Source organism: Geospiza fortis, unplaced genomic scaffold (genome assembly GCF_000277835.1).
Source record: "Geospiza fortis unplaced genomic scaffold, GeoFor_1.0 scaffold166, whole genome shotgun sequence".
Lineage (NCBI taxonomy): Eukaryota > Metazoa > Chordata > Aves > Passeriformes > Thraupidae > Geospiza > Geospiza fortis.
This window is the reverse complement of record NW_005054310.1, coordinates 4,914,529-4,928,951: the sequence shown is the minus strand read 5'-3', so window position 1 is coordinate 4,928,951 and position 14,423 is coordinate 4,914,529. Positions and strand designations below refer to the sequence as shown.

The 14,423-nt window shown below is 38.1% G+C and overlaps 1 protein-coding gene across 1 annotated transcript in view; it reads right to left on the bottom strand.

The window, feature by feature from the left end:
* The window catches only part of ZFC3H1 (zinc finger C3H1-type containing), a 55,161-nt gene extending 42,148 nt beyond the window's left edge, over window positions 1-13,013 (bottom strand). Inside the window, exon 1 of the mRNA XM_031055611.1 lies at window positions 12,629-13,013. Coding sequence (XP_030911471.1) covers window positions 12,629-13,013 — 385 coding nt within the window. The remainder of the gene's footprint in view (window positions 1-12,628) is intronic.
* Between the last annotated feature and the right edge of the window lie 1,410 nt (window positions 13,014-14,423).

The window sequence follows — 14,423 nt, the reverse complement described above, 5'->3', positions numbered from 1 at the left end:
GGCGGCGGGCTGCGCTCCCCTCCCCTCCCCTGCCCTGCCCTGCCCTGCCCTCCGGCGCGGAACGAATAGTGGCAGCTCCCTTTAGCGCCGTCCAGGCTGCGGGGGCTTGGGCCTCCTGGCTGCTGGCTGGGGGTGCTGGATGCCATTGCTCTGTTGGTGCGGCCTATGCCCTGCTGTTCTCCCAACAGTGCACAAGCTGCTAGAGAAGAGAAAGCAGCCGGTGTTCAGGCATTAACCCCTAGAACCCTCCTAGTAGCTAAACTAATGTTAAAATCTTTAAGAAGGAGGTTTCTGCAAAGCCTTCCAGAGTTGTAGTTGCCTAGAAGTTCAATGCCTTAATGCCTTCAGTGATAAAAGTGTCACGTGAGCATCAGAGAATGTAAGACTTCATAAACACCTTCAATCATTTGTTTTATTTTCATATTTCTAAGTAGCATTCTGTTGCTACCTGGTTGGTTGTTGAGGAATGCAATATCCTACCAAGACTGCTGACTGGAGAGCAGTGGTGACTTGCTTGTGCAGAAAAAAACTCATTTTAAATAAAGCTTTTTTAAGTCAGATTGGTGTCTCCTGCAAAACTCACAAACCCTGACCTTAAAAACTGAGAAACCTGAGAGATTCCTTTGAATTATGCATGCTAAATGTGTCTGCAGATTTGCCATGGTTTTCAAACTTGGAGAAAGATGGCTGTGTCTTCATGCTTTCCCTGACATGAATTATTAAGATGTTTTGTCGGGTATTTTTTAGTGAGTAACGTGCTATGAAATCACAAGCACCAAGATAAAACTCACTATCATGTTGCTGTTTACTTCCCCTTGCCTTCCTCTCTAGACTTTCTTTAAATCCAACAAGAATAGGGAGGGTGGATAACGCATATGCTTTGTAAAGTCCAAAATGTTGTGCTAAACAAGCTTACTTTTCTTTGCTCAAAACACTTTTCACCCTCTTTTTTTGATCTAACAGGACAAACCATGTGACTCAAAATAGATACCATTGCAGTGACCTCATACAAAATAGGATAAATCGGTGTATATCATATCCTAAATTTCTCAATTCTTTTTCTGTTTAAAACAATGTGCATTCTTCAAAGATGTTTACAGGGAAGCAAGTTAAAGGTTTGCTTTTTCACTCCCCCTCCCCAGCCCACATATACATCATTCTACATTAGTATGCTGTTTGTGTCAGTATTTCTATTCAAATTTTTGGTGTCTCTAGGAATCAGGCTTACGTTATTTTACATATCCCACAGTACTAAAAACATGCAAGGACATACTGAAAACTTTCTCAAGTAGCAGCTGGAGGTCAAGCAGGTTTTCAAATATTGCTAGATGTCTATGTCCATGTCTGAAATCTAATCCACTGTAGTTACAAAGCAGTTTCAGTATCACTACATGTAAGCTGCAGAAATTTCCCTCCCAGCACGTCCTTGCTTAGGCATCCCAGAGCTTTGCAACTGATTCCAGTTGCATTTGAACAGTTACCTTTATTTTTAAGTGTTTTCAAGCACCAGTAGGAAATTACTATCAGTATCTTTTAGACAGAAAAGGAAAACATTTCTAGAACTGTAAAATATTGGCAAAACCTCAGCTTTTTTATGAGAAATTACCCTGACATGAGTATTCCCACTCTATTGATTTTTATTGTATGTTTCCTTACTGTTCATCCAACAAGTGTGCTGAATTTATTCAAAAGTGCTATATGATCTGTATTAGAAATTTCTATTTAAGAGAAAAGTTAACCATCGGTACTTAACCATCTGTAAAAGAATACCCTGAGAATCTCCCAGTGGTTTTGTATATCCTCTGGTATCATATGTCCCTTCTTTCATTTCAGTCATCTGATATTCCTAGCTTTTTGCTATCTTCTAGGGTTATCACATGAGTAATTTTAAATTTTCAGAAAGAAGCAGATTCACCACAGTTAATAAATAGAGAAATTGATCGTGTTAAATTCTTTTCTGCAAAGGGAATAAAAAGGCATGTGTAAAAAGAATGTGTTTTTCTGATGGTTTTGCTACCTACACATTTGAATTAAGGCCATAAACATTTGAAAACTGCAAGGGAGCTGCCATTCAAATAGAAAACATGAAGAAACTTCCTTGCTTATGACATGAGTAATAGATAAAGAATTTTTTGATGAGGTTTCATTGAAATGTGTGAACTTAAGACAAAAAAAGAAAGAAATTTTATTTTAGCTGCATTTGACTTCATGCCATGTAACAGATTATACTGCTGCTGGAGGAAAAAAATCTATTTAATAGTGAATATATTTTCAGTAAATGATAAATAGAATAATTTAAAATACAGAAGATGGTACATTTTAGTACAGGAGCACAGAATTTTACTTGTTTCAAAGTTTGAGGCAGGAAATTAGTTACATGTTTACTATGTAAATTAAATTCAATGATAAAAAGTAAAGTGGATTTTGTTTTTACAGAAGCACAGTCTGAGTTACAAGAACTTGGTCAGATTTCAGACATATAAGACATTCAGTATTTTTTGGTACTATAATATTTGGCTTAGGTTAAAATTATTTTTGCTCTTCTTACTTTGCAAGTGTCAATTACTATCATAGGTTCAGGGTAGATCCCCTGGTTGGTAAGGTAACAAAGATAAATATAGTCTTTGCATTTCTTCCACAGTTTTGTGTTTTTTCCTGTGTTCTGCCTGTGCCAGCTGACACAATGTCCAGTTAATCCACAATTTGACACTGTTGCACAATTTGACATAATTTTGTTGTTCTCTTTCTTAACTTATTTCTTCTGGATTGTTTTTGGTTTTGTTTGTTTTTTTTAACAGAAAGTTGGGTGAAGTCTTCCAAAGAAGAAAGTTTCTATCCAATTAGGAACATGCAACTTCAAAATAAGCAGTAAGTGTAAGTCTTACTGAACATAGTCTGAACACAATGCCTTTAAAATGTCTTGAAAAAATGCCTTCAAAATACATATGAAAGTAAAAAGAAGTAAAAAGTAGAGGAGACAGTAAGATTGAAAAAATAACAAAGAACCACATTCAAATAGCAGGCAGAGCTGCATAATGATAGAATTAAATACTCGCATCATGGCAAGCTTAAAATTAATTAATATTTTACCAAGAGATATATCTGAGCAAATTATATTAAATACCTAAAAGAATCTTCCCTTGGATGAGGTGAAAGTATGAGATATTTATATTTTACAGAAGACTATAAAAGCTTTTTAAGGAAAAAAATAGTCTGTAATTTTTATTTTGGTATTTATGGTGAATTAATTGTAAAACACAAATCAGTCACATTGTTATATTCTCAGATGTGCACTTGGTGATGAGGAAAATCTCCTTTTTATGACTGCAATTATTCAATACCTATCAGTTACTAAAAAAGACTTTTTTAAAATCTGGAAGATGTCAAAATGTGATTTTAGGTTTCCACATCGGGTATTAAAGTCTGATTGAAGAGCTGATTCTAAGAGTTCTGTCTTCCCAAAAGACAGAACTCTTGCATACAAGAAGCTTTTTTCTTTTGCAAGTGATTTTATTTTTAGGAACATAAAATAATCACTGCAGATAACTTCAGATGAAGCACACTCAAGTAGCAGTTAACTCCCACTTGCTAGATGTTGCTAAAAGAATGGAAATTTCCTCTCAGGAACCTCAGCACCCTTTCCTGTTTCCTCAGAGGTTTTCAACTGAGGATCCTGCCTTGCTACTTGAGACGTACACAAGCTTTTGAGTAAGGACTCCTAGAAGTGGGCCACATGTTTAAGAGAAGTGAGCAAGCAAGGTCAGAAACTGAACCACAGAACTCATGTCCTCTTTAGGGCAAAGAAGACTGTAGGCCTTTTCTGTTGAGCTTGTACTTGTATTGGACACCTAGTCCGTGATTAACCCCAAAGACTGTGGTGAGTGTGTAATGCTCTTTTTTTTCCCTTTGATGGCATGTTTGTTGTTCCTTAATTCTTCAAATTATGTACAGGCAGGATTGATCATAGTTATTTATAGTGTTATTTGTAGAATGGAGATGCTACAGCCAAGTTGGAGATATTTAACAGATCAAGTGTCTGTGGTAATTTTTTATGCTTGGATAGATGTGCAAGTACATACATAGGTAGATTGTGTGCAGCACTACTATACCACTATTTTGGTATTTTCCTCAGTGATTTTTAAATACTTCAGATATTCCTCAAAACATAAAGTCTGAAACTAAAAGCTCAAATTAGCATGATTCAAAATAATATAAGCAATTGTAACTTTTCTATTTGACAGGTAAATACTGCAATGGATTTGGTTCCATGGAGAATGATGGAAGGAGAAAGAAGTGAAGAAATAAACTTCACAATAATTTCCTGAGATTTTTTTTTCTGAAATTATAATGTAGCATTGTCATCTATGTATGGAAGGTACAATACCTCTCTTTTTGTTAAAAATACTGTAGAAACATATAGAAGCAATATCCTATCATGTCCTACAGTTTTGAGAATTACTCTGTCCCATCTGGCATGTTGCATTTGCTTTCAAATAGCAATTGTTCCCAACTGCAACTAATCCCAGGTGATGGGTAGGAGTTGGAGCTTCGTGCATATCCCTATTGGATCAACTTGGATCAGTTCCCATCTGTGACCTTGGACGAGGAATTTCCACCTTTGGCGTTTTCCAGATTGGTTGTTTTACTGACAAATTACATGCTATGGGAAGCATGATGACACCTTCACTAGAGTGGAGAGGGATATTGGAAAACACCCAGCATTTTGAAATATCTAAGTCTTTAGCATAATGGTAGGCCAACTGAAAAAAGGTATTTTAATAGTTTATGCAAAGATACCAAAATTTTCAACTGTTTAAGGGCAGAGCATGTTTATGCATATGATGCTGTTGATATTGAGTCTGTGTGTGTCACTTCGGTGTAGACTCAGGTCTGGGGTCCACAATGGTGGTACATTCAGAGGCAAGTTCTGGAAGGATTTATTTTTCAACCTGTGAGTGAATAGTCTTGCCACTATTAGAGCTCACCTGTAGCTTGGATCTATGTGGTGGATTAGGTGGGTGTGCAGTAACCTTATGGGCTTACCTGTTGCAATTTCCCATGGACATAGTGTGTGGTTTTATTCATAGTGATCTTGATGTATATTAGGGCCAAAGGGAAAGCATTTGTCCCTTTTAGGCTGGTTTATTCACAAAGTTTGGCCACTATAATTCTTAAAGAGATTTCTTCCTTTCAGCTCCTTGAAAGTGTAAATGCCCTTGAGTTCCTAGGGCTTGACAGATCCCCTGGACAACAGGTCCTGTGAAATGAGTCTCCTGGTCACTATGTGGTACAGTGAGTATTCCAAAATGATGCATTGTCTGAAAAGTTTCTTAGTGACAGTAGTAGCATCAGCATTTCTACATGGAGAGACCTCTACCGATCCTGAGAAAAAGTTTATGATTAAATAAGTGTATTTGTGGTTACATTGCGTTTGTGGTTTGGACATCTGCATAAAATCCACTTGCAAATTTACAAAGGAAACCCATGTGTCTAGGTGTGCTGTGTCTTTGGTTTTGACCCTTCGTCTGATGTTATGGACCAAACAAATAGGATAAGTGCTGTGGTATTGCTGTGCTCTTACAGAAAATCTGGGGCAAACCAAGCTTGTACTGATGCAATCACACCCCCTTGCCAGGGTGAGCCACCAGGTGAGTCACACCAGCAAAGTGAGGAGGAGCTGAGGTACAACAAGGTGCTCATCTGGGGACAGCCGTGAGGACTCAAGGTGTAACTGGCACTCCTGGCACAGCCAGGCAATGTTTTCATCTCCCGAGCCTGAGTCCTGCAAAACAGTTCTGAAAGAGAAGCAAATGGTGACTGCTCTGTAGAAAGGCTGATGAGAGCATTTACAAGAGTGTGCCAGCCAGAAAGACCCACTGTCCTTGTTGATTGATCAATTAAGGCCATTTCTTGTTTGGTATCATCATAAGGAAAAACATGAGTGTAGTATTTTACAATTGCTAAGAGCAGGCAGTACTAATGCTTGCAGAAGAGCTTCAACATAGCAGCAAGGCACTTGCATAGGAGTGCAAAGGGATGTTAAGAAGCTGAGTTGCTTTCAAAATTATCCACAACTGTGCATAGCCCCAAAGGTGTATCAGGAATCAGTGTAACACTGATGGCTAAGGAAAGCCAATGGCTCTTGTGCAAACACAGAAGTGCTAATCAGGACAACAAGTCCTGCAGTTTGTACTGGAGAACAATAATAAGCTTCCACTCCTTTGTTGGAAGTACAGACATCACATTCTGGAGCTGCATCAGAGGGCTGGAGCACCTCTGCTATGAAGAAAGGCTGAGAGAGTTGTGTCAGTTCAGCCTGGAGAAGAGAAGGTACAGGGAGACCTTTTAGCACCTTCCAGTACCTAAAGAGGCTGACAAGAGAGCTGGAGAGGGACTTTTTATAAGGGTGTGTAATGATAGGAAAAGGGGGAATGTCTTTAAAACTAAAAGAGGGTAGGTTTAGAAGCGATACTAGGAAGAAATTCTTTACTGTGAGGGTGGAGAGGCACTGAAACAGGTTGCCCAGGGAATTCATGGATGCCCTATCCCTGGAAGTGTTCAAGGCCAGGTTGGAGGGGGCTCTGGGAAACCTGATCAAGTGGAAAGTGTCTCTGCCCATGGTAGGTTGGTTGGAAGTAGATGGTCTTTGGTAGAGGTCGCTTCCAACGCAGACCATTCTATGACTCCATGGATAGCCTGTGGAGCCACAGGGAGCCATCTAAAACAGGGATTATATCTGGCTTCTGTACGAGGAAATCTCTGATGTCATGGAAGGATGCTAAGGGTGTTCTATGGCAGCAGGGCAGTCATGGCAATCTCCACAAGCAGGGCCACAATGTAGTGCTACAGGGTTAAGGACAGAACAGCAAGAGTCCTGGCTGTTGAAAGGAGTTTTTGTTGGAAAATGTGTCTGTGATAGTTGGAAATATGCAGAGTTTTCCCTTTTAAAAAAGGGCTGCAACAGGGTGGAGAACAGCAACAGTTAGGGGATATCCTAGAACCAGAGTATCAAGGTGGGTTTTTTTTAAATTAAAAAAATAGCTGCAATGACTTTTCCTGATTTCTTTTGTTTAGATTTTATTTAGTTTTTTTCCATTCTATGTCTTTTCATACGAGCTGAAAAAGACATCCCATTGGACTGTGCCACCAGGTTGCCTGATTATTTATACTATTAAACATTCCAACAAGGGAGCCAGACTTTAAAAAATGAATGGCATATAAAAGTGATATTACAAAAAAGGAGTATGCATATTACTTACCAGTTGGTAGCTTTGAAGTGTTGGGACTGCAGTCTCAGAGAATTAAATTGATAAATAAAGAGGTGTGACATGACCCTCAGTGCCAGGACAATTTCTCAGCTTTTCTTGCAGCACTTCACTGTTATTTTTAAATGTAATCTGAACTATGAATATGTAGGAAAATTGAAGAATTTTAAATGTTTTGTCCAGCTCCAAACAACTTTTTTTTACACTGTTTTCAGGAAAACTCAGGAACCTTAACTTGGCAAGGAAACAAGTTGAAGGAGATGGTCGTCACAAAGGCGCAGAGGGTTGATATTTGACTTTGCCTGTTCTGCTAAATAGGTGGACTTAGATCCAATTCTTCAAGACCAGCTGGTGCTTAGGACTAGCCCACTCTCTAGGGACTTCCTGGAATCATCTTCTCAGAGCAGTCCAAATACATCTGGAGAGTAGCTGTACAGTTAAGCAGTGTCAATTACTGAGAGGTCAGTGTTTCAGCTGCACACAGCTGCTATTTTTTTTTTTTAATTTAGCAGTATAAATATATAATCAAAGTCTTCTCTCTTAGTTAATGTAGAAAGAAAAGTTTCTTTGCTGGTTGTTTCAGTTCCCCTGAGGTAACAGACTTCAGAGGGGCAATACATTGCAGGAATCTCCTTGTGTTAATTAGTAGGAGGAGAGTGACATCCATAGGCTCAAATTGACTGTATATATGCAAATGTCCTAAGGCAATTCTTGAACATAATGCCATGAGACATTTCTGCAAGTTTCAGTACCTTATGTCAGCCAGCAGCTACTAGTGGCCTGATTATTGTACAGAAATTTTTCATTACTAGCTATATTTGCATGTGAGCTTTTTCTAGTAAAACTGTAAGATCAGTTTTCAGGAAAAAAAAACCAAATTCAGAAGCTCTCTGTGTAGCAGTTCTGACTCTGAAAGAGTTCTTGAGTTTCTCGTTTTCACAGTCTTTGACAAATGTTCTTTTGGGTTTGATCTTTAGGGGAAGGAAAAAAAACAAAACAGCTCCAGCATGCCTAAGGCTGACACCTAAATCAGTGTCTGATATAAGAGAAATTAAACATATAAGATGAATTCCAGATAGCTGAGCATATTTACAGGTGGAAGTCTCTAATAATTAACATAAAAGCAGGCTGGTAAAGTCTCAAGACAAAAGTCTGCAAAATATATTTTTAAGAAGTCATGAGCCATTCTACTAAAATAATTATGGATGTTAAAAGTGTTCAGTTTTTATTTATTTATTGAGATTTCTTCTGAGAAGATTTTGCTTGAATCCTAGTCATTCTCATTTCTGCATCCATATTATCAAATGTCCATGTCATCGAGAAAAAATAAATGGCTTGCAAGACTTGGCAGCTGGGAGATAACCTCCTGTTGTTATAGTGATGTCCTAGAGTTCACAGAACTGAAGAATTTAGTATCTTGAAAAGCAGAGCACCAAGTTTTGTTTATGTTTGTTATGAGAAAGGCAGAAATAAGGCATAAATGCAGATTCCTTTCACAGATGAAGAAGGTGCTTCCACACCCTCCCCCACCCGCCCCCAGCTTGTCAAAACTTTTTTTTTCAGATTTTAAAACCAGTGCTACCTTAGAGTATTGTGTACAGTGACAGAATGTTCTGGGACTTCAATACCAATTTCTGACACTGGGTGGATCTCTGAAGTCAGGAGAACAAGAAAATAAATCTTTAATTGACACTGTTTTGGCATGAGAAGAGTGGATTGGGCTCCGCCCTGTTTGTCAGTGTCTTGACTTCTCCATTTTTAATCTGCTTCAGGACGGAATGATTTCCTGTGGCATCACTTTACTGTTGTTGACTGAAAGAATCGGAATAAATTATCACACCAAAGAGGCGGAATAGGCAGTGCCATAGTCTTTCTGATGAGAAACTTCAGCTGCTGAACACATTGGGAATCTGCAACTCTTTGTCATAGGACTTAAATTCATCTTAGTTTTGAAATGCTTTTTCTGCATCAGCTCTGCTGAATCTGGACTGGAGAAAAACGGTAAGGGATATTTCTGCTTAACTTTTGAACAGGTGTTGTTATAGCCATCTCTTTTCAGTAAAACTTTCCTTCCTTATTCTGTAGTTTTAGTTTTCCAGGATATTTTCACATTTCATACTAAATTATCCAGTTTCTAAACTGAAAAAGTCTTCAGTTCCATAGCAGTGTTTGAAGTTGGATGTGTGGGTATTTGCCCTGGGTGAACCAGGACCAAAATTCTCTACTGCCAAAGTCAAAATATTGTATTTGCATGACTTATTTTTTTTATTTAATAAATATTCAATGATAAAAAACTCATTCTTTATTACAAAGTAGATTTCACAAAATCCAGTTTATTGATCACAGAGTACTTGCTGCTTTTGTCTATCTGCAAAATACAGCTAAATCTGTAGTGCACTTGGCAAGTGCATTATCCTCCAATATTTACCCCTCCGAGGAAGTAATAATTATCTGATTTTACAAAAAACTGAACATTTGCCCAGGTAAGACACAATATATAATTTTTCAGATACAACCTTACAAATACAAATTTACAATCTGCAGTAAATCCAAGAATTTTGAGTTTTAATTTATAATATAAAACTTCATCATAATTGCTGCAGTGTAAGAAAAATAATTCTCTTCAAAAACATAAGACACCACTGCTGTCCATAGTAGTTTTTAATAGGCTACTACCAAAGTGTAGGGTCTTCTGTGGCACAAGACCAAATCAGCGCAAGATTTCTACATTGCAATAAATGAGAAAGGTCCATTATGCTGTGGATTTGAATTTGCACTCAACCCACAGCTGAATATTTCCCTCGTGGACTTTCCTTATAGTTGTTATATGGGTAACAATTGAAAAATTATTTTATAATTTATCTTATTATAGGATCCAGAGACTCTGCTTAGGGCTCAAGGCAACTTTTACAAACCTTTGATAAAATGTTCAATGAAATGTTTCACTGTGTATAAAAAAAGAGGCAGATCATCTGGTTTTATGTTGTTAAGTTTTTCATATGATCTGGAACAAGGCATTGACCAATATTACTTCCCTTCCTTAAACTTTGCCCATTTGTGAAGTTTTTTTAACTTCTTATGATTAACTACTATAGAAACATAAAGTAATTGTTGCTGATTCAGAGATACAATATCCTCAGTATTTAAGCTGTGTCTTTTGAGCTGATGCTTGTGCCTCTCATCTGTATATAACACCCAGACATCATGTAACACTAATAGTGCCTTTATTCATTTAGACATTTTGAGCAACTGCTTGGAAAGTCTCAGTCAGAAACTATTCACATAGACACAGCATCTGGGTACTTGAGCCATTGTTCAAAGAAAGGGTAATTTACCATCCCATTAAGATTATTTTTGAAATGAGCCACACATTTCCATTGCTCTTCATCTTCCAGTGGCTCACGTGGCTCAGTGTGGTCTACGCTTTGAACCTCTACAATGAAATATAAATTCACAAGTAGTTGGACTTGATAGCATGTTCATGTGATTTCTTTATTAGGAAATGTTTAGGAATACTACAATTAGTTTTTCCCTTTTGCTAAGTGCTGCTGAGCTAATATCAAAACATGCCAGTTGTAACTGATTTTTTTTTTGTTTTGTTTGTTTAATTTTTGTTTGTTAGGGGTTATTTTGGTTTGGTTTTTTTTGTTGGATGGCTTCTAAAGTCAGTACAGAATACAAACAAAACTCTTGTAATACAGACATCCCCTAGGAAATCCATTAGTCTGCTGGTTGGAATAGTCAGTTAAAAAATAGTAAAGCAAATTTCCATCTCTGTTCTGCTTAGTTCTGGCAAGCCAAGACTAGAAAGCATTGGTCTTCTACATGCTCAGTGATTTCTGAGTTATTGATAAAACTATCATGTCTGCATTCAGACATCTCTTTTTGAGCTCATTACATTCAATCTGGATAACAAGACACAAAAAAAATTTAAAAATATTTGGCAAGCTTGGAAGAATCCAGGCCTGGTCACTAACAACCTGGGGGCAATATTTTTTTATTAAGATTTTATTCCATATGTAGATGTAGCTTTGGTTGACCCCCTCACCTCCCAGTATCTCTTACAAATTATTTTAAGCACAATGAAAGTTAGTAATCTTAAATCTTTACCAGTATTTACTAGCATTGTCTGCTAAAGAAACTAAATGTACATATGACAGTGTTATTGAGCCAAAGATCTGTCCTGGTTTAGGCTGGGATAGAGTTAATTTTTTCTTGGTAGTGGTGCATTGCTGTGTTTTGGATTCGGTATGAGAATAATGTTGATAACACCCTGGTGTTTTGGTTGTTGCTAAGCTGTGTTTATCCAAGGACTTTCTTCGTCTCATGCTCTGACAGTGAGGTGGTACACAAGCCAAAAAAAAAACCAAAACCAAAAACCAAAGCAAAAAACCATAAACAGACAAAAAAAACCCCAAACAAAAAACCAAAAAACACAACTAAAAACCCCCACCCAAACAAAAACAAAACCAAAAAAACCAAACAAACACCCCCAAAAACCCAAACAAACAAACAAAAAAACCCAAAAAATCAAAACCAAAAAAACCAATGACAGCAAGAAAACCCAAAACATCTGTGAGGGAGCATAGCTTGAGCAGCTTATCTGAACTGGCAAAGGGGATATTCCGCACTGTAGACCATCCTGCCCTGTTAAAACTGAGGGAGTTACCTGTAAGAGGGGCTAACAGGGGTTCAGGGATAGTGTCTGGCATCGGTCAGCAGATGGTGAGCAATTGCTTTGTTCATCACTTGGTTTTCTTTTTTACTGTCATTATTATTACTTCTTTTTTTTTTTCTTTTATTTCAATTACTCAACTGTTCTTATCTCAACTTACAATTTTTGCTTTTGATTCTCCTCCCCAGTCCACCAGGGTGGGGAGGAGGTAAGTGAGTGACTGTGGGGTTCTTAGTTGCCAACTGTGCTTAAACCCCAACAAGACCCTAAAATCTAACTATGAGCAGTGTGGGAAAAATATATATGTGCATAGTTCCATCACTGCTTCTCAGTCTGCCTAAACAAGTTAAACTGCTGATTTGAATCATTATGTATGACAAGTTACACCTACTTGCTGTGACAGATGTGGAGGACATGAGTTTTCACGGGATAAAAATGTATGTAACATAATTCTGAATAATTTAAAAGTTATCTCAATCTGAAATCCAGCCAGTCCTGTTCTCTGCATAGCTATAATTCTGCACAGACAATAACATAACTAACATACAGCAAAGACGCAGCTCTGATGCCAGTCAGTGGTACTCTACCGAGATCAGCTTCCTCTCTTGAAGACTAGGGCAGTGAGCTTGCTGTGCACCCTCCTTGCTGCCCTAAGTATCCTGAAAGCCACCATTCCATGGTCACTGACAGCCAAAGCTGCCCTTGAGCATCATGTGCCACAGCAGCCCCTCCTTGTTGGTGAGAATGAGGCCCAGCAAAGAACCTCTCCTTGTTGGCTTCTGTGTCACTTGGAGAAGGAAGTTATCATCAACACACTTCAGGAACCTCCTGTATTGCTTATGGCCTGCTGTGTTCTCCTTCAAATAGATATGGTTATGTTTGAAGTCCCTCAGGAAGGTGAGGGCTTGTGAATATGACGGTGCCCCTATCTGCTGCTGAAGGGATGCATCTTTCTGGTATGACTTCATTCTAACACCAGTCACAGAAGCCTTCCCACCATGTCTCCGTGGTTCCAGTAAGAGTGTGGCCCTGCAGCCATGTGCATCTCTAACTCCTTGTTGTTTATTCCCCATGCTGTGTGTGTTTTCATAGAGCCATTTAAGTTGGGACACCCAATGAAATCAACTCACTGGCTGGAGTGGCTGGAATTCCTTTGTGCTGCTCTTCAGGCGCTCTCCTGCTAACCTACTGCTGCCTAAAATCAGAAGAAAAACTTTCCAAACAATATTAGAATGGACACCATGAAGAGTAGTCTTTCAGTGAAAGCTTATCCCTATGTGCACACGCAGCATCAAATTTTCACACTTTTTAGAAGTTTAACTAATTAGTATATCTAGCTAGTACATCCAATGGGAGACTGGTTGTCCTTCCATGTGTAACCCACGCTTGGACCTGCCCCACTGGAGTCACTCCAAGGGGTTCTTAGCCCTGTATCTTGTTATATCTCCCAGGTGCTGGTGCAAAACAAGCTGTCCTTGTTGGAAATCCTTTTCCTTGAAAATAACACCAAACAGCATTTTAAGAAGGTGGCATAATGTGTGAGAAAGGGTAACTACTGTTCTAAAGTGTAAGAAAGTGCTAGAAACTATACAGCTACATATTAAAATCTACAAACTTACAAATAAATATATATAAAGAAGCTAAAAATCTTTAGGTATCACTGTGATCTTCCTCCAGGTTCTGGGCATCTCTTGTGGGGGCGCTGGCATCAAGCCAGTGGGACTGGGCTGAAAGGAGATTCTCCTCCCCCGGCAACTTCAAAGTCTCTTTACCATCTCGGCAAGTGTATGACTGAAGATGGTCATTCCTTGTGCATAGTCCTTTTAGACCTTTACCTGCCTTGCTTAATGTTACCCTTCCCCATTAATTAATTACCCACTGCTTAACTCTTTTTTTTTTCTTTAACATATTTTTGCACTCTAGTTTAATTCTTTAACTCCCTTCTCTGTAAAATGCAAATATACTAGAGATATCACAATCTTGAACACATGCTACTTTCAATATGTTGGTTCTTTCCTTTATCTGCTTGATAAAGTAGAAAAGCACAGCATAAACACATAGGAAAAAGCCGGGTCATTTGTAATAAATGACTGGAAAACGGACAATTAGGCTACTAGGAATAAATATAATTGGTGTCATTGCCCTTGGATAAATTAATTTAACACAATGCAAAAGCCTATCCTCACATATTTGATAAATTTAATACTTAAAGCTTCATTCTAGGTTCTCTTCTTTTTTGGTAAGCGATTTGGATATTTATTCTTCATTTGCTACTTTATAGTCCACAATCCAAATCCTGGTATGAATAGTTTTGCTACAATGTTAAGCACTGACATTTTTAACTGCCTCAAAAATGTTAGGAATTCATCTGTATAGCAGCTCCTTTGGTATGAAAATTACTGTTTGCAATTTGGTTGCTATTTTCACAGGTGGCTACTAATTATGAATGCTCTACTTAAGATGAATATTTATCTGCAGTATAA